A 20,893-nucleotide genomic window follows, 5' to 3' on the forward strand; every position below is an offset into this window, starting at 1 on the left:
CATATCACCTCCACCTTACCTGTCACCCGAGACCCACTTCATTTGCTTACCGCCCTAACAGGTCCACAGACGATGCAATTTCCACCACACTGCACAATCCCATCTGGACAAGAGGAATACCTATGTAAGAATGCTGTTCATTGACTACAGCTCAGCATTCAACACTATAGTACCCTCCAAGCTCATCATTCAGCTTGAGGCCCTGGGTCTCAACCCCGCCATGTGCAACTGGGTCCTGGACTTCCTGATAGGCCGTCCTCAGGTGGTGAAGGTAGGAAACAACATCTCCACTTCGCTGATCCTCAACACTGAGGCCCCACAAGGGTGCATGCTCAGCCCCCTCCTGTACTCCCCGTTCACCAATGACTGCATGGCCATGCACGCCTCCAACTCAATCATCAAGTTAGCAGACGACACTACAGTAGTAGGCTTGATTACCAACAATGACGAGACAGCCTACAGGGAGGAGGTGAGGGCTCTCGGAGTGCGGCGTCAGGAAAATAACCTCTCACTCAACGTCAACAAAACAAAGGAGATGAACGTGGACTTCAGGAAACAGCAGAGAGAACAACCCTCTATCCACTGGGACAACAGTGGAGAAAGTGAAAAGTTTTAAGTTCCTCAGCGTACATATCACTGACAAACTGAAATGGTCCACCCACACAGACAGTGTGGTGAAGACCAACAGCACCTCTTCAACCTCAGGAGGCTGAAGAAATTTGGCTTGTCACCTAAAACCCTCACAAACTTTTACAGATGCACAATTGAGAGCATCCTGTTGTGCTGTATCAATGCCTGGTACGGCAACTGCATCGCCCACAACCGCAGGGCTCTCCAGAGGGTGATACGATCTGCATAACGCATCACCGGGGGAAAAGTATCTGCCCTCCTGGTCACCTACAGCACCCAACGTCACAGGAAGGCCAAAAAGATCATCAAGGACAACAACCAACCGAGCCACTGCCTGTTCACCCCGCTCCCATCCAGAAGGTGAGGACAGTACAGGTGCATCAACGTTGGGAACGAGAGACAGAAGCTATTTTTCAATCTCAAGGCCATCAGACTGCTAAACAGCCATCAAACACAGAAAGGCTGCTGCCTACATAATTTAAATCATTAGCCACTTTAATAAATGGAACACTAGTCACTTTAACAATGCCACTTTAATAATGTTTACATATCTTGCATTACTCATCTCATATGAATATACTGCATTCTATATTATCTATTGCATCTTAGCCTATGCCGCTTTGACATTGCTCATCCAAATGACATTGCTCATCCATATATATCCTTCTTCTAAATGGAAGAAGTTTGGAACCACCAAGACTCTTCCTAGAGCTGGCCAACTGGCCAAACTGAGCAATCGGGGGAGAAGGGCCTTGGTCAGGGAGGTGACCAAGAACCCGATGGTCACTCTGACAGAGCTCCAGAGTTCCTCTGTGGAGATGGGAGAACCTTCCAGAAGGACAACCATCTCTGCAGCAGTCCAACAATCAGGCCTTTATGGTAGAGTGGCCAGACGGAAGCCACTCCTCAGTAAAAGGCACATGACAGCCCGCTTGGAGTTTGCCAAAAGGCACCCAAAGGACCTTAAGACCATGAGAAACAACATTCTCTGGTCTGATGAAACCAACATTGAACTCTTTGGTCTGAATGCCAAGAGTCACATCTGGAGGCAACCTGGCACCATCCCGACGGTGAAGCATGGTGGTGGCAGCATCATGCTGTGGTGATGTTTTTCAGCGACATGGACTGGGAGACACGACAGGATCGAGGGAAAGCTGAACAGAACAAAGTACAGAGAGATCCTTGATCAAATCCTGCTCCAGAGCGTTCAGGACCTCAGACTGGGGCGAAGGTCCACCTTACAACAGGACAACGACCCGAAGCACACAGCTAAGACAACACACAAGTGGCTTCGGGGCAAGTCTCTAAATGTCCTTGAGTGGCCCAGCCAGAGCCTGGACTTGAACCCGATCGAGCATCTCTGGAGAGACCTGAAAATAGCTGTTCAGCGACGCTTCCCATCCAACTTGACAGAGCTTGAGAGGATCTGCAGAGAAGTCTAGCTGCCAAAGGTGCTTCTACAAAGTACTGAGTAAAGGGTCTGAATACTTATGTAAATGTGATATTTCGGTTTATATTTGCATAAATGTCTAAAAACCCGTTTGAGCTTTGTCATTATGGGGTATTGTGTGTCGATTGATGAATATTAAATATTGAATATTAAAAATATTTAATCAATTTTAGAATAAGGCTGTAACGGAACAAAACGAGGAAAAAGTCCAGGGGTCTGAATACTTCCTGCCTATGCGCCAAGATTGAATCCTCTGTCTTCGAGAGGTTTCATCGCTAGGTATAACGTTTGATGTAAAAACAACAAATCATTGTCAGCCTACCTGGATAATTCCTTGAGGCGTCATATCCCTGCAATAAATAGGAAATGGCACATTTAAACATTTTCCAGTATTTTGCACACAAACATGATATCCTGTTTCCAATATTGGACAAGTCAATATTGTCCCTCCCTCTTTCAGTCTGTGTTATTCTGTTTGTTGCTGAATGAACACAACCCTGGTTTTGGGGTGTAAGGATTCTGATAAACTCACATTGAAGCGGTCCACGGGCACAGCTGGCCCAGGTGGTCCCGGCGGCCCGGGTGGGCCTGGGACACCCTGAAAACAGAAGACATTAAGTTACTTTCAGTTTGTATTAAAAGCTAAGTTGAATCGCATCTAAAAGACAGTGGACTTCCATTGTATCTTAAACAGGCACAGTACATTGTTATAAGCACGTGTCAACACTTACTGGGTAGCTAAATCCAGCTCCTGTGGTTGGCTCTCCTTTCTCACCCTTGTATCCGTTCACACCAGGACGACCCTGTAGGAAACAGACATAGTTAGATACTACGCAAGGAGCATTCACTCGAGATAAATACTACTACTAGTAGTAGTACTAGTAGCAGCATTCCATATCGATACTTTCCTAACTTGTGCATAATTACACACAAACTGGCAATAAATGGTATGTAACAACATTCAATCATTCCACCCCTGTTCAAGTCAATGAAACATTTGTACCACTTTCAAGCAATTACAACATTGATACCAAAGAGACTAGAATGCACTCGACCTACACAGCATTTTGGCAACTAAAAGACAAATGTTACCTTTTTTTGACACGCTACTGAGCACCTACTGTAATTGTAAAGTTCTAAATTCAGCTTGAGTACTTACAGGTCTTCCGGGCATTCCAAATTCACCCTTTATCCCAGGAGAACCATACTGCCCCTGTACAAACAACAATCATATGAGACCCAAACACAAAACACATTCACTCTAAATGTCTTTTTGAGAGGGATCAATGAAACACTGTGCCTTGCATACGCATTCATACCCCTAGGATTTTTTCACATTTGATTGTGTTACAAAGTGGGATTTAAATGTATTTAATGCTACTTTTTTTGGATGATCAATGGAAACAGGATGCACTTGAGCTCAATTTCGAATCTCATAGCAAAAGGTCTGAATACTTATGTAAATAAGGTAATTCTGTTTTGTATTTTTTATAAATTTGCAAAAATGTCTAAACCTGTTTTTGCTTTGTTATTATGGTGTATTGTGTGTAGATTGATGAGGGAAAACACATATTTAATACATTTTCTAATAAGGCTGTAACGTAACAAAATGTGGAAAAAGTCAAGGGGTCTGAATACTTTCCGAATGCACTGTATGGCTAATTAAGCAGCTTATATGATTGCACGGCACTTGAAAGCAGCACCACAAATGAAAGGCGAAATTCGTGATAAAACCTGAGTTAGTAAGTAGCCTATCTTTGGTGGAGCGCGCGTGGCTCACCTGGCTCACTCCGACTGTCAAAGGAACTGTGAGATTGATTTTTTTCATGAAAGTAACGCAAAGTAATATAACACGTTACTTTCCATACAAAGTAATATTGTAAAGTAAAGCTTTACATTTGTTAAATGTAATGAGTAATATATAATCCCAACACTGCCTATGACCATGTCAGTTTAATTTAAGGCAGCTTCAAAATGGCAAGACCGTAACGTCAAGTAATGAGCCTAAAAGTACTTACAGGAGGCCCGACGGGTCCGGCAGGTCCTCTGTCGCCCTACAAAAGATGGAGAGTTGGTGTTTTAACTCGGCTCGGAGGACAACACACAGATAAGACCGAGCCAGACAGAAGTGTAGGGCAGCCCCCGAAGTGACTCTTCTTATCAACTGTATGCAAGAATTTCCTCTGTGTTGTCTTAGGAATTCAGCATTCTGTGTTGAGCTTACCAACCTCCATTGTCTCACCTCTGAGAAGCAGAGGTTACATCATGTAGTCTGATATCTGATTGGAGGTTATACTATCCGTCAACCACTCAGATTTTGAATCCAAACAGCACATTGGCTTATTAAACAGTCTTAGAGTAATTGTTCTATCTATTATTTGTTCCTGCTGTGGTGAGATATCTACACTCTTTATTTCCCTCTCCCATGAGCTATGGGCCATAGTTTCTTTGTCTCGCTCTCTCACAATGCTTAGAATAATGCCTTGTAATGCTTGTTAATGCTGTGCACGTTAAGCTTATGCCATGTCTAATGTTATCATTCATTTTCCAAAGTATTTAAATACACTTGCATTTAGAATTCCTTTCTCACGACCAGTCCTTCACCTTAGTCAGCAAAATGCATAATACTCGATTGCTCATGGTTTAACTATAGGCAGACAAACATTTTGATAGGCTAATTGCTTAGTCTTATTATGAGTCGCATGTGAGATATTTATGGTATCATATATACGATAAACACACGTGTCAAATATTACTGCAGACTACAGAAGTCAATAGTGAGACGCTCACCTTCTCACCCGACAATCTTCCCAGGTACAAAGTATTCCCATCAGGCCCAATGATTGAGCCAGACTCGCCCTTCTCGCCCTGGGAAGAGACACATAAGAAGAGCGAGAAACTGGTTAATTTGTTAACCCCCACAAAATAAACACTTGCTGGGAATGGGCCTAACTCAGTGGTACACTGTAGCAACAATGACAGGGCAATGTGTGGTCCCATCACTGACCTTGACTCCGTAACTGGGTTGGCCTGGATCTCCCATGTCACCCTTTGGTCCAATCGGGCCCTGTCAGAAAACACAAAGATTAGAAAATGTGCTGTTTGTCACATCAAACTAGCAATGATGTTTGGTTTATTTAGTCTTTTAGGGCAAATATCCACCCCACTATGACATCCACACTTGCTAGAACACAACGTTAGAAGAACTGTAGGAAACTCGATGCTTACAGGGAATCCAGCTTGGCCCTACAGAAAAGAAAAGAACATAAAATCAGATTTTTTAAATGATTAATCGCTTTTTTTTAATGACTGGTTAAGTAGGACCACACATGGTCCCAAATATTTGGTAATTACTTTCATTAAAGGGATAATTCGAGATTTTGGTTATCTATTCCGATAGACTTCCAGTCTTTGCGCAAATGATAGTTTGCATTGGCTCGCGAAACTACCTCTAACTTCCTTCCTACTGGACGCAGAGTCATAGAAATGGTATCCATATGTTCATCTGACTGGGGAAGTAGATAATGGGCTTCACTGCCAAAATTCCAAACTATCCCTTTAAGTAAAATCTATATTTTGTGCTAGCGTGAAGGATTTCCATCATCTCCCCCTATTTGTCCAAAAAACTCAAATCTCTAAGGACATGTATCATTTCCAGGATTTCATCGCATTACATGCTCTCATCAGGTTTTGCAGCATAAGAACATTTGGTTCATTTAAGAACATCAATAAAATATCCAGATGAAGGAATAATGTAATTCATGAAAATTACACAGGCCCTTGGGAAAACGACTGTACATTGTATTTCTTCAATGTGGGTTGTGTGATGTAAAAGTAAATGTAGTTTTGGCCTAATACCGGTAGAAGGTATGTAAGCTTTATATTAATTACATACAACAGATGGAAACAGATGGTTACTGCCATCTCCATAGGATCTTTGTTATAAAAGCAGGATAAGCATGTAATGAAAATCATATTGTCTCGAGAATTCTTCTCTGCTACACCTCCAATGCGTAACGAGGACCCTGTACAGGAGTTGTGTTCAGGCACGCATAGTAAAACACTGCCATGGAAGACAAAACTAGCCTTTCTTATTGGAAAAGTTCAGGTAGTCCCTTCCGATTTCAGTCAGTTTCTTCCATTTGGCACCAAATTCACATGACCCAGGGTTTGTAGTCATTGGTTTAGTTTCATTGTGACTTATATAGCCCTTGATCGATTTGCTGGATGCATTTCAAACATTGATCAAATTACACCCAGAATTATTACTGCAATTGATCGATCGAGTTTGGCAAATGAATGACACATCAATTTAACACTTCATTGTATGAAAAGTGTGTCCTGTAGTTCTTATAAAATTTGCTTTTAAGACTATTGGAGTAACATTGAACCACATTAATGATAACAGTGTTTTCAAACAGGACAAAACACCTACCTGGGGCCCGGCGCCTCCAACGGCACCATCATACTGCAGAAAGAGAAATTACACAGCTTAATGTCAATGCACTCTCAACTGTCCATGTTGGAGGAGATACAGTAGAGCTTAAAGAAGATCATGCAGAGGGATGGGTATGTCTATTTCCAGACTCCTTATCCACACCCCCTAGGCACTTCATGTAGATTTCAAAATAGTCGGATTGGTATAAGCAATAGGGTAATAGCTCAATCTTGCAGATTGATAGGCCAGGGATTTTGTTGTTGCCATTTTGCTTATACATATCCAATCCCTTCTGATCAAAACAAGTTTCTACTTGGGGTAGGCGTTTTTTTAGATCGGTAAGATAGCTAGCCACTAGACTATCTAAACCGACCGGGATGGGGCCCATTTATCATCAGTTTAAAAACTGCAAAATTTGCCTCCACCCTATGGCAAAATGTGTAGAATTGCAGGAAATTAGCTGTAAGACTGCACATTTTTGGGGCCGCCCAAGTGGCGCAGCGGTCTAAGGCACTGCATCGCAGTGCTTGAGGCGTCACTACAGACCAGGGTTTGATCCCAGGCTGTGTCACAGCCGGTCGTGACAGGGAGACCCATGACGCGGCGTACAATTTGCCCAGCGTCTTCCGGTTTAGGGGAGGGTTTGGCTGGCCCGGATTTCCTTGTCCCATTGCGCTCTAGCGACTCCTTGTGGTGGGCCGGGTACCTTCAAGCCGACTCTTGCCAGCTGAACGGTATTTCCTCCGACACATTGGTGCGGCTTGCTTCCGGGTTATTCGAGCAGTGTGACAAGAAGCAGTGCAGCTTAGCAAGGTTGTGTCTCGGAGGACTCATGGCTCTCGACCTTCACCTCTCCCGAGTTCGTAGGGGAGTTGCAGCGATGGGACAAGACTAACTACCAATTGGATATCACGGAAATAAAAAAATTCTCTCCGCTCCATGGCAAAATGAATAGAATTGCATGAAATTAGTTATAAATTGCTAAATCATCTCTCTGCCCCATGGCAAAATGTGGAGGGTGGGTATGGATGTGGGTACGCAGACCCACGAGCCACTGTGGCCCCTCACGTTGTTCAATTTGTTTGCCCCTATAGACAAACCCCATCAAAGTTGCCCATCCCTGGTCTAGGGGGTAGTGTCCAGAGGGGTAGGGTCTAGAGGGGCACTGGGGGTAAGGCCTAGGAGTTGTTTCGGTACAGGGCCTTACACTGCTGGAGGTCTGGTAGATGATTTGTCCTGGTGGGCCAGGTGGGCCTGGTGGTCCAGGCTGTCCGCTTCCATCGCGACCAGATTCGCCCTAAAAACCAGACACAAGAGAACATCAGCCTCAGGGACAAAGACATGCTGGTACTGAATCCATAAAAAACATGGGAGTGGTGGAAGTGGCACCAAATAACTGACACAGGGTCAGATATTTTCTCGTCCCTCTGAATGTTAATTGCTAAACACATTGATTTCCTGGTAGGTAGTTACAGGTTTTGAAAACAATATTGGTGTTAAATGGTCTGCTATTATTATGTCCCCTGAATAACATTTTAATTCTATGAACATTTGAAAATACTCACCCTTTCTCCTCTGTCCCCACTGTCCCCCTTTTGTCCCTGGAAATTTAAAAGGGAACCCGAGAAAAAAAAGCATACATTTGTGAGAGAAAGTCCAATATTTAGAAAAAAAATCCATAAAATAAACAGATTATAAAAAGAAACGTCCTCTCACTGTCAACTGCGTTTATTTTCAGCAAACTTAACATGTGTAAATATTTGTATGAACATAGCAAGATTCAACAACTGAGAAATAAACTGAACAAGTTCCACAGACATGTGACTAACAGAAATGGAATAATGTGTCCCTGAACAAAGGGGGGTTCAAAAGAACAGTCAGTATCTGGTGTGCCAACCAGCTGCATTAAGTATTGCAGTGCATCTCCTCCTCATAGACTGCACCAGATTTTCCAGTTCTTGCTGTGAGATGTTACCCCACTCTTCCACCAAGGCACCTGCAAGTTCCTGGACATTTCTGGGGGGAATGGCCCTAGCCCTCACCCTCCGATCCAACAGGTCCCAGACATGCTCAATGGGATTGAGATCCGAGCTCTTCACTGGCCATGGCAGAACACTGACATTCCTGTCTTGCAGGAAATCATGCACAGAACGAGCAGTATGGCTGGTGGCATTGTCATGCTGGAGGGTCATGCCAGTATGAGCCTGCAGGAAGGGTACCACATGAGGGAGGAGGATGTTTTCCCTGTAACGCACAGCGTTGAGATTGCCCGATGATGCTGTGACACACCGCCCCAGACCATGACTGACCCTCCACCTCCAAATCGATCCCGCTCTAGAGTACAGGCCTCAGTGTAGCGCTCATTCCTTTGACGATAAACGCGAATCCGACCATCACCCCTGGTGAGACAAAACGGCGACTCGTCAGTGAAGAGCACTTTTTGCCAGTCCTGTCTGGTCCAGCGACGGTGGGTTTGTGCCCATAGGCAACGTTGTTGCCGGTGATGTCTGGTGAGAACCTTCCTTACAACAGGCCTACAAGCCCTCAGTCCAGCCTCTCTCAGCCTATTGCGGACAGTCTGAGCGTTCCTGGTGTAAATCGGGCAGTTGTTGCCATCCTGTACTTGTCCCGCAGGTGTGATTTTCAGAGGTCCCGATCCTGTGCAGGGGTTGTTACACGTGGTCTGCCACTGCGAGGACGATCAGCTGTCCATTCTGTCTCCTTGTAGCGTTGTCTTAGGCGTCTCACAGTACGGACATTGCAAATGTATTGCCCTGGCCACATCTGCAGTCCTCATGCTTCCTTGCAGCATGCCTAAGGCACGTTCACGCAGATGAGCAGGGACCCTGGGCATCTTTCTTTTGGTGTTTTTCAGAGTTATTAGAAAGGCCTCTTTAGAATCCTAAGTTTTCATAACTGTGACCTGAATTGCCTACCGTCTGTAAGCTGTTAGTGTCTTTACGACCGTTCAACAGGTGCATGTTCATTAATTGTTTATGGTTCATTGAACAAGCATGGGAAACAGTGTTTAAACCGTTTACAATAAAGACCTGTGAAGTTATTTGGATTTTTACGAATTATCTTTGAAAGACACGGTCCTGAAAAAGGGACGTTTCTTTTTTTCTGAAAATTCCCACTTTAAAAAATAAATAAATCGCTGTCTTCTTGTGCAAGAACAGATTGAGCAGATTAAATGTAGACAGGCTTTAAATTTCAGCCCAGCTGCACTACACACCAGTTGCATGTAATCAACTAATCATGACCTTCAGTCTGGAGCAGATGTGTTCGTGTTGGGCTGGAGCAAAACCCTGCACACCCAGAAGATTGCCAAGACCTGAGTTGCTGTTAACTACATGAGTTAGAACCCTGATGTAGATATTGTGAGGTGGGTGTGTGGAAGAAGGTTCTGACATACATTAGGTCCAGGGAAACCGTCCAACCCAGGTCGGCCATCGCTTCCCCGTGGTCCTTCACTTCCCTTCTCACCAGGAATACCAGGGAAACCAGACTTGCCCTATCGAGTGAAATATTAGTCCTACGTTAAATTGAAACTCATCACAAAAGAGGAATTCATGATACAATATTGAGATGGCTTGCATTGTATTGTTATGTCGAAACAATATTTATTTCTTGACAAAATCATATGAAATTCAACCAAATAAAAGCTCTTACTGGTAGGCCAGGGATGCCAGGAGGACCCTGAAAGTGAACAGAAAGAAATCAGAATCAGTAAGAAAATGTATGAAAATGGCCAAATTCATACATTGGATCAAAAAATGAAAGCCAGCTGCAGAGGACACCCACCTGCTGCCCCTCTGGCCCTCTGGCTCCAGGAACCCCATTGGCCACTCCCACGCCAGAGCCTTCCATGTCATCCTTTACACACACCGAGATAGAGAGATAAAGAGAGAGAGAGAGAGAGAGAGAGAGAGAGAGGGAGAGAGAAAGACTAAGTATCTAAGGGCCGAATCCTAACTTTAAATTCGCACTGACATTGACATCAACCCATAATAACACTAAAGTCAAGAGTTATGTGTGCGAATCTCATTCCTTCGTCCCTAATACAACCAGGAAAACAGTCCTTTCCATAACAACTCACGATACCCCAATTAATGTTCAAATAGCCTACTAAGGTGACCCAAAAACATTTTTGCACTAAAACTAAATCAATAAAATGTAACTGAATGTTAAAGCAACATTAGTTTACAACAGGGTACCTGTTTACAGATATTTTCACAAGCGAGACTGCCGATACTATAAAACTACTATGAAACACAGCATTAGTAATCATGCATCGCTAAGACCATTGAGATAGGTAAACCCGTCCCTGGTGGATACTCACAAAACCAACGCGATAGCTTGGTCCGGGGGGTCCTGGTGGCCCGGGTTGTCCCAGTGGTCCCATTGGTCCAGGGAGGCCAGCCAATCCACCCTGTCCTGGTTGACCGGGAATGCCATTCAATCCCTGTGCGCCCTGTGGAATGGGATAGAATGATAGTCAAGATTCAAAAAGAGTATTTATCATATTGATAAGCCATTGATCCACTCGTTGGCTTTAGTGCTGCATCTGAGCAGGCATCCATTGTCAGCAATACGCAAATAAGAAGATCCAATCCACACACTACTAGTAGGACAAACTTCACACAGGTATTAATCACATTGTAGGGCAACGTAAGCAACATTAGGAGAAACTGACCAACTGCAGATATGGGACAGTTGAAATATAGTCCCCTAGCCTGAAACATAAAGTTCATACACATATGCCAAATGGATTGCCAACTCTGGTCCTGGAGAGCTACAAGGTGTGAAGGCATTTGTTCCAACCCAGCACTAACGAGTTGATTATTTTAAAGAAGTGATTATTTGAAAGAGTTGTGTAGGTGCTGGGCTGGAACAAAAGCTTGCGCACCCAGTAACTCTCCGGGGGACTGGGAGCAGGAGACGTGGGTCGTGTCCATTAGGGCACGCCACAGAAAACAATATAAAAGGTTTTGCAAGAGAAGTCCAAATAGCTCCTCTCTGTTTCAGTCTGTTTGGTTCCTAATGAACACAACCTTGCCCTAGAGACACAGAAAGTCCACTCTGCCATGCTGGTGACCTGGCACCTCCTGTAGATTGGCAGGTGTAGGAGAGGACGATGGCATAAGAGAACAGGTTGGAGAGATAGCTAGGAAGGTACAAGTAGAAGCTTTGCACGAGAAAGAGAGGGAACGCTTGAGCCCTTGCAGAATACTGTACATAAACCTCTCACCTTTCAATTGGCCATTAAGTTTATTTACAAATCTAACTTGTGTGTTTTCCAATCTGACCTCTGTGTTTTCAATAGCGTATTTGATTTAATAAAGTAAAGTAAAAAGGCTCGGTACCCACCTTCGCTCCGACTGCTCCTGGAAGACCGAGTTCACCTGGATCACCCTGTAGAGTAGGAACGTAGAGGTGATAAACTTGTATGGACTGATCCCATTCAATTCCCATAGGTATTGCTCTTCATAAAACAATCAATGATGCCATTCGGTAATGACACAAGAGGCCATGAAGAGATGTAAAGAACTCGATCATTAGAATCATTCTGTTTTTTTTTCTTCCAGTCTTACCTTCTCTCCCCCGGCCCCTGCAGCTCCTGGGCGACCATCAGCACCAGGCGGGCCGTGTAAGCCCTAAAAAGCACACGTTTACGACTTAATATCATGATAATTAACTTAATCATCACAATCATCATAATCATTACACTTTGTGCACTGTATCAGCAGTGTAGTTGGTCAAATGACTTTTGGTTATATTTAATAAGTAAAAAAATACAGGCATTTCACTGCAGAGGTCACCTTCCTTCTTACATTATGATAAAGCATTCTAAATAATTATGGATATAACACAATCAAATGCTTATGACTATTATGGTTGCATTGTGGTATGTTCGATGAAAGGCAAAATAATGGAGAGAAGGGTGCATTGCCTGAGGACCTACCGGTTGACCAGGAGCACCATCCAGTCCTGGAGGACCTTTGGGGCCAAATAAGCCAGAGACCCCTGTCCCAACAACAGAGGTACCTGGGGCCCCGGGGAGGCCAGGAGGGCCAGGCAAACCAGGCGGTCCCTACCGTCCCCAGAAAATACATCAGGATTATTGTGCACATCATTTTAGCCCATTCGACCCCCCCCCCGCCTAAACAACTGTTCCCCCAGTTTGTTGCTGCAAAAGAGAATGTCCAATTCTCAGTCAACTTTGTACAATAAAGGTAAATAAATGAATGCATTTTTGTTAGAGTAAACTGCTGACAAATGTCAACAAACCCTAGTACGCACCCTAGTAAGGACAACATATCTTTTAAAAAACATACTGTTACAAATCATAACTTGCGATGAAATACAGCAAGGAAGGCTTTCAGCCCAACATTGGTTGAGTAAACGAATGCCTTTCCAACTTGCTACTTCCTTCAAATTAATTCCACAGCTCAAGTCGCGTTCCACTTTGAGGTAGGACGCTGTACGCTCGAGTTGGATGTTTGGACAGAGGAATACATGAAACATACATCTGTACTGGGTTTGGGGTTGTTTATACAGGTGTAGTGGAGCCCTAACACCGCTCCGGGGTGAAGTTTCCCCTATGTGCAGATCTAGAAATCAGCTTCCGTTCCCCATATCCAAATTGTAACCATTAGTGGGGAAAACGCAAAACGGACCCAGGATCAGTGTCTCTCTAAGGGCATCACCCAACACCCCCTAACAACTGCGGATGAACCATTGTGGTATGACGAGGAAATCTATGGCCCTTTTGCTTATGGAGTGAAGAGAAGTGGACTTACCCGAAGTGTCTCCAAGTCAGGGAACCCAGAGCCCTCCATGTCTGCAAAGGTCTAAAACAAAGAGGGTGAACTAGCTCAGACACATAATAGAAGTCATAATGCTCCATGGTGTTTACCTTGCAATTACATACAGGTCCTATGTATCTACTGTAGCTCTGCTGACACCTTCTCCCCAATTGAAAGAATTTAGCTAAAATATGATTTGCTGGTCGCAACTGAACATTTTGATATCAACAACCCTGTTGTGGTGGTTGCTTCAGGGTCCTTTGCTATCTGCAAATTGGTTGTAGAAAATACAAAACTAGGACTTTGGATCCAATGACTGGGGTCAATGTGGACTCACCGGCCGGTCGTGTCTGGTTGGCGCTGGTTGCCCGGGGGGCCCTGGAGGTCCCCTGGGGCCTGGCTGGCCCTCACCACGGTCACCCTGTGGGGCAGACACACATGATCTGTTTGTGTTGTCTTGCCAACTCCTATGTTCAGTGTCATGCCAAACAACCATAACAGTTGGTTATACAGAACAAACAGATCTGGGACCAAGCCACACGATAACAGCTTCTCAATACAACAATGCCATGACAGAATATAGTACCTTCTCTCCTGTGAGCCCGGGGTCTCCTGGGATTCCAGGGAAGCCTGGCGGTCCAACAGGGCCCTGGGTAAGAGACAGAGCAGACTAGCATCTTGAGCCATACAAATACTTGACTTTTAGACAAAGCATCCTCACTACACCACCATTAAATGGTAGCTTTCAAAGTACATTAATTTGTCAACCTACTTGAGATCCATCTTCACCTGGATCACCCTGTGAAGAAGAAAACAAAATTAAATGGATACTGATCAAAAAGGTAAAGATGTAAAACCTGGAGACACGACGGGCCAATTGCAACTACTGCTTGTCACTGTGTGATCTCTTGTTAACCCTTTCAACACCATAGCCATATAAGAACACCTATAATTGCATTGCTAAATAGTAGGCAATTTGGGTATGCCAAAATATAAATCTTTATAATATGTGACATTTCTATATTTGAGTATTTTAGTAATTATTTTAGTAATTTTTTTATTCTATTTAATTTATCAGGGGGTGCTGCCGTTTTGTGTTTTGAATGAAGTATTGTACATCATTACCTTTTTAAAACCATCCTTTACAGAATACACTTTTGTAGGCTATCCATAATAGTAGTTCATGAGTGCACCGAAAATTTGCGAAAGTCCCTGCTCATCTTTATTTTGTCAGTAACCAAAAGTAAGCTAACATTAGCTTACTTGGTCATGACATACATTATTTAGAGACCTATCATTTTTTTGCTATGTACTTTATCTCTGAACTTTGTCAGAGACTCAGTGGTCGTGTCCAAATACCCATACTTGTGTCCTAAATAGTATGCTGTTTGAGTATGAGAAACAAATGGAAAGTTCAATAGAATGCAACATTTAGAAGATGTCATATACTTTAAATGCCGGATGTCATACTCATTTCGGCTTTGACAACAGCTGAATAATTAGATAAGGGGTTATCCGCTTCTGAAATTAATGAATAGCGGCAAAAGACGCAATCACGCATAACACATTCTCGGTATGCGAAAATAGAATGTTTAATGGTACAGTATGTGATATTTCAGAAACCGAGTATGGTTTAAATACCAGGATGTTATACTCACTTCAGCTCTTTATCTAGTAGAATACAATGTATGCTTTTTCCCACAATGCATTGAAAGAGCTGGGCTGTGATAGGCCCTAATTCTCCAATTAGGAAGATACCGAAGCTTCTGAGGTGGTGTTCAAATGTAGGCTAAGTAGTTTTGTTCTCCTTAAAATAAACACAAGTGTCTTTGATAACAGAAGTCTTTTTCTTATTTTAAAAAAAAAGTGAAATTATTTTTTCTCACTGAAAAGTATATTGTTCTCTTATCCTTCAGAGCTTTTAAACTACACTGAACAAAAAGATAAAACGCAACACCAAGATTTGAGTCACATTTCATATAAAGAAATCAATCAATTGTAATTAATTAATCTCTCCCCCCTCCCCTCGGGCATTGAAGAGGAGTCTGACAACATTCCACAGGCCAAAATCAACTCTACGCGAAGGAGATGTGTCGTGCTGCATGAGGCAAATGCTGGTCAACCAGAAACTGACTGATCCACACCCTTACTAGTTTTTATTTAAGGTACACCGCATGGTCAATAGTTTGTGGACACCTGCTCCATGAACATCTCATTACAAAATCATGGCCATTAATATGGGTTGGTTCCCCTTTTGCTGATAAACCAGCCTCCACTCTTCTGGGAAGGCTTTCCACTAGATGTCCTAAGATTGCTGCTGGGACTTGCTTCCATTCAGCCACAAGAGCATTAGTGAGGTTGGGCACTGATGTTGGGCGATTAGGCCTGGCTTGCAGTCGGAATTTCAATTCATCCCAATGGTGTTCGATGGGGTTGGGGTCAGGGCTCTGTGCAGGCCAGTCAAGTTCTTCACACCGAACGACAAACCATTTCTTTATGGACCTCGCTTTGTGCACGGGGGCATTGTCATGCTGAAACAGGAAAGGGTCTTCCCCAAACTGTTGCCACAAAGTTGGAAGCACAGAATCTTCTAGAATGTCATTGCATTCTGTAGCGCTAAGATTTCCTGCTGGTCAGTGCTTGCTAACTAGCTGCAAGCACCAGCTAGCCTTGAGCTAGCCTCGAGCTAGGCCCATATACCAGCTAATTCTAGAGCGACAATACCTCCTTTGCCAATTGGCATGGAACCTTTATTGTCGACACGGAGCCCCGCCAATCCATCACGACTGGACTGCCGACGTGATTGCCCGATGCGGTCTACTAGCCCCGGCCCGCTAGCTTTTCTGAAAGCTGTGTCCCCTGCTCACCTAGCGTAGTAGTGACTACCGAACGGCACCCTGACTCACCTATTGCTGCTCTTTTGACCCTATGATCACTCGGCTACACAGCTGATGCCCCCTGGACTGTTTCAAAAACACGGTACCTCATGTTGTTTACCTGTTGGCCCCAGCCTCGAACTCATGTTCTGTATGTACCTAACTGACCTGATCTGCCCATTCATCGCCATCGCCATTACCCGTTGTTGTCTTAGCTCTCCTAATCAACACCTGTGATTGCTTTATGCCTCTCTCTAATGTCAATATGCTTCGTCTACTGCTGTCTTGGCTAGATCTTATTGTTTTATTTCACTGTAGAGCCCTCAGCCCCGCTCAAAATGCCTTAGATAGCTCTTTTGTTCCACCCCACACACATGTGCAGACCTCACCTGGCTTAACTGGTGCCTCCAGAGACGAAACCTCTCTCATCATCACGCAAGGTTCACCACCACTGTACTCACATCCTACCATACTCTTGTCTGTACATTATGCCTTGAATCTATTCTACCACACCCAGAAATCGGCTCCTTTTATTCTCTGTCCCCAACGCACTAGACGACCAGTATACATGTATACATCATCTGTATACATCAATGAGGTCGCTCTTGCTGCTGGTGATTCTCTGATCCACCTCTACTCAGATGACACCATTCTGTATACTTCTGGCCCTTCTTTGGATACTGTGTTAACTAACCTCCAAACGAGCTTCAATGCCATACAACACTCCTTCCATGGCCTCCAACCGCTCTTAAATGCAAGTAAAACTAAATGCATCCTCTTCAACCGATCGCTGCCCGCACCTGCCCGCCCGTCTAGCGTCACTACTCTGGACGGTTCTGACTTAGAATATGTGGACAACTACAAATACCTAGGTGTCTGGTTAGACTGTAAACTCTCCTTCCAGACTCACATTAAGCATCTCCAATCCAAAATTAAATCTAGAATCGGCTTCCTATTTCACAACAAAGCCTCCTTCACTGCTGCTGCCAAACATACCCTCGTAAAACTGACTATCCTACCGATCCTTGACTTCGGCTAGGTCATTTACAAAATAGCCTCCAACACTCTATTCAGCAAATTGGATATAGTCTATCACAGTGCCATCCGTTTTGTCACCAAAGCCCCATATACTACCCACCATTGCGACCTGTATGCTCTCATTGGCTGGCCCTCGCTTCATATTCGTCGCCAAACCCACTGGCTCCAGGTCATCTATAAGTCTATGCTAGGTAAAGCCCCGCCTTATCTCAGCTCACTGGTCACCATAGCAGCACCCACCGTAGCACGCGCTTCTGCAAGTATATTTCACTGGTCATCCCCAAAGCCAACTCCTCCTTTGGCCGCCTTCACTTCTAGTTCTCTGCTGCCAATGACTGGAACGAATTGCAAAAATCACTGAAGCTGGAGTCTTATATCTCCCTCACTAAGTTTAAGCATCAGCTGTCAGAGCAGCTTACCCATCATTGCACCTGTGAACAGTCCGTCTGTAAATAGCCCACCCAACTACCTCATCCCCATATTGTTATGTATTTATTTTGCTCCTTTGCACCCCAGTATCTCTACTTGCACATTCATCTTTGGCACATCTACCACTCCAGTGTTTATTTGCTAAATTGTAATTATTTTGCCACTATGGCCAATTTATTGCCTTACCTCCCTAATCTTACTACATTTGCACACACTGTATATAGATTTTTCTATTGTGTTATTGACTGTACGTTTGTTTATCCCATGTGTAACTGTGTTGTTTGTGTCGCACTGCTTTGCTTTATCTTGGTCAGGTCGCAGTTGTAAATGAGAACTTGTTCTCAACTGGCCTACCTGGTTATATAAAGGTGAAATATTATTATTATAAAAAAAAAAAATTAATGACGGTGCCTGTGTAGTGTATCTGTGACCAACAGATGCATATCGGTCTTCCCGGTCATGTGAAATCCATAGATTAGGGCCTAATTAATTTATGTCAATGGATTAATTTCCTTATATGAACTGTAACTCAGTAAAATTGTTCCGTGTTGCATTTATATTTTTGTTCAGTGTATATTCTTTGTTGTGTGGATCCCCCTCCAATGTTTACGAATATGGATAGCAACAACAGCATAAACATACGTTTAGTTACATGGATATACATTTTTGCCAACACATGGCTAACTTTTGTTTAACTAGCTAAACAGCTGCTATAAACTAATGTGGGTAGGTCAAAATAATGAAAAACTATGTACAAAATCTATAAAAATTTTGAGTACTTCTCCTTGCCATTATCATTCACCTGATGATAAAACAAGACAAGCAGACCTTTTTGGGGCAAAAATATGATGGGGGTTGACCCCTGCTCTACTGGTATGGAGGTGGATGGGAACGGCAGCCAACTCACAGGCTCTCCGTCAGCTCCTGCGGGTCCCTCAGGGCCGGAGGTGCCAGGAGGCCCAGCTGGTCCTCTTGGACCCGCCACCGTCTGAACCACGGAGCCGTCGCCACGTGATACCACCTCTGCTGCTGGCCCTGGGAGGCCGGGTGGTCCGGGGGGACCAACGGGGCCGGGGTCACCCTTCGAGCCGGGGTAGCCGAAGCCTGCTTTTCCCTACGGAGACAACAGGACAATCAAAAAGTTAGAGTTAAAAAGAGTCAATGCTAATTATTATGTGACTAGTTAAGCACATTTTTACTCCTGAAACTTATTTAGGCTTGCCATAACAAAAGGGTTAAATACTTAGTGACTCAAGGCATTTCACCGTTTCCATTATAGGGTATTGCATGTAGGCCAGTGACAAAAATAAATCACAATTGAATCAATTTAAAAATTTTGTCTATAACAACAAAATGTGGAAAAAGTCATGAGGTATGAAAACTTTGATAGATAAATAGATAAAGACAGAATCCCAATCGCTGTCGAATGCTTGTGCAATATTATGCAATGTTTCGACCTGAAGGTCTTTGTCCAGACAATAAATAATAAGCTTGCAGAAGCATTCAACAGCTCTTGGACCACAACGTTACAAGAATAGATCATTTGAACATACCTTCATTCCTTTTTCTCCAAACACCCCCTGCAGGAAAAACCACACCCAAGAGAAAAGAACAAGTTAGCATCTGAGGATACCATTAGCAAGACCTTCCTAATATTGAGTTGAGAGCACAACCCCCCCCCCCCTCAGAATTGCCTCAATTCGTCGGGGCAAGGGCTCTAGGTGTCGAAAGCATTCCACAGGGATGCTGGCCCACGTTGACTCTAATGCCTTCCACAGTTGTGTCAAGTTGGCTGGATGTCCTTTAGGTGGTGGACCATTCTTGATACACACAAGAAATTGTTGAGTGTGAAAAACCCAACAGTGTTGCAGTTCTTGACACACGCCTGGCACCTACTACCATACTCCTTATAAAGGCACTTAAATCTTTTGTCTTGCCCATTCACCCTCTGAATGGCACATACACACAATCCATGTCTTAATTGTCTCAATGCTTAAAAATCCTTCTTGAACCTGTCTCCTCCCCTTCATATACATTGAAGTGGATTGAACAAGTGACATCTGTAAGGGATCATAGCTTTCACCTGGTCAGTCTATGTCATGGAAAGAACAGGTGTTCTTAATGTTTTGAATACTCAGTGTATTCGCAAATTACCATACAATTTCAGTTTGTTTGAAAGCAATGAGACGTATGGATGCAGGCTTCGCCTGGGCCTGTATGAGTTATTTCAAAAAACATACTTCCACACTAGCAAGTGTTGTGACATTGAGCATTGAGAATAATTGCATAAGAAAGAATACATACAGTATATTCTGTATTCACGTCACTATCTGGATATTAAACTCAGGGTCTAATGCACCTAGAGAATATTTAGCTTTTTGAGCTGCTGTTGGGTGTATGAATGGTGCTGTATAAATAGACTTCAATAGTTGAACAGAAATGTAAAATTAATAGACATTTTGGGCTGTCACCTTGATCACACCATGATGTTTTTAGACCACCATGTTATTTCAGGGAATTTTAACTACTTGATGTACTAACGTTGATATATAGACCACTGTTTAAATGTGTTGTCAGGCATTTTAGTAGTTTGAAATTATTCTAAAAGTCCGCACCTTCTCTCCACGTGCCCCTCGTGTGCCTGACTCGGAACCAGAATCTCCCTTTGAACCAATAGGACCTCTGTCTCCTTTCTCTCCTCTGTCGCCCTTCTCTCCTCTAGATCCACCCTGGTCTGGAAAATAAAAGAAAGAAGAAAGACAGAAAGAAAGGCAAAAGTTATTACAAACAAAATGAGTCAATGGGTGTGGATACTTTCTCTAGGCACTGTACAAGGATACTGTCTCCATCTAGTGGACAAATTAAGACCTTCAACAAACAGCTTTGCAATATTCAACTTGTCCCTAGTGAGAGCAGGAACAAAGACTTGCCCAGTCTTTCAGTGTAAATCTCTAAGATTGTTGCACTACTGGACTGTACAATATATGTCAATTATTCATTAAATTCTTCAAACTCTGTCAAATTGGTTGTTGATCATTGCCAGACAACCATTTAAGTCTTCACATAGATTTAAGTCAAAACTGGAACTCGGCAACTCCGGTACATTCACTGTCTTCTTGGTAAACAACTCCAGTGTAGATTTGGCCTTGTGTTTTAGGTTATTGTCCTGTTGAAAGGTGAATTAATCTCCCGGTGTCTGTGGAAAGCAAACTGAACCAGGTTT

The 20,893-nt window shown here is 43.5% G+C and overlaps 1 protein-coding gene across 4 annotated transcripts in view; it reads right to left on the minus strand.

Annotated features, from left to right (window-relative positions):
* LOC129821403 (collagen alpha-1(XVIII) chain-like) overlaps positions 1-20,893 on the minus strand; it is a 147,216-nt gene that overhangs the window by 13,279 nt on the left and 113,044 nt on the right. For all 4 annotated transcript variants that reach the window (XM_055879045.1, XM_055879044.1, XM_055879043.1 and 1 more), the window contains 25 exons: positions 20,286-20,404; positions 19,224-19,250; positions 18,578-18,784; positions 14,100-14,126; positions 13,914-13,976; positions 13,665-13,748; positions 13,322-13,372; positions 12,484-12,612; positions 12,113-12,175; positions 11,889-11,933; positions 10,861-10,992; positions 10,323-10,394; positions 10,191-10,217; positions 9,934-10,032; positions 8,084-8,119; positions 7,726-7,815; positions 6,516-6,548; positions 5,309-5,326; positions 5,088-5,147; positions 4,871-4,948; positions 4,099-4,134; positions 3,240-3,293; positions 2,812-2,883; positions 2,613-2,678; positions 2,403-2,430 (listed from right to left, as the gene is read on the minus strand). In XM_055879045.1, coding sequence (XP_055735020.1) covers positions 2,403-2,430; positions 2,613-2,678; positions 2,812-2,883; positions 3,240-3,293; positions 4,099-4,134; positions 4,871-4,948; positions 5,088-5,147; positions 5,309-5,326; positions 6,516-6,548; positions 7,726-7,815; positions 8,084-8,119; positions 9,934-10,032; positions 10,191-10,217; positions 10,323-10,394; positions 10,861-10,992; positions 11,889-11,933; positions 12,113-12,175; positions 12,484-12,612; positions 13,322-13,372; positions 13,665-13,748; positions 13,914-13,976; positions 14,100-14,126; positions 18,578-18,784; positions 19,224-19,250; positions 20,286-20,404 — 1,716 coding nt within the window. The remainder of the gene's footprint in view (positions 1-2,402; positions 2,431-2,612; positions 2,679-2,811; positions 2,884-3,239; positions 3,294-4,098; positions 4,135-4,870; positions 4,949-5,087; positions 5,148-5,308; positions 5,327-6,515; positions 6,549-7,725; positions 7,816-8,083; positions 8,120-9,933; positions 10,033-10,190; positions 10,218-10,322; positions 10,395-10,860; positions 10,993-11,888; positions 11,934-12,112; positions 12,176-12,483; positions 12,613-13,321; positions 13,373-13,664; positions 13,749-13,913; positions 13,977-14,099; positions 14,127-18,577; positions 18,785-19,223; positions 19,251-20,285; positions 20,405-20,893) is intronic.

Source organism: Salvelinus fontinalis, chromosome 23 (genome assembly GCF_029448725.1).
Source record: "Salvelinus fontinalis isolate EN_2023a chromosome 23, ASM2944872v1, whole genome shotgun sequence".
In the NCBI taxonomy this organism is placed as follows: Eukaryota; Metazoa; Chordata; class Actinopteri; order Salmoniformes; family Salmonidae; genus Salvelinus; species Salvelinus fontinalis.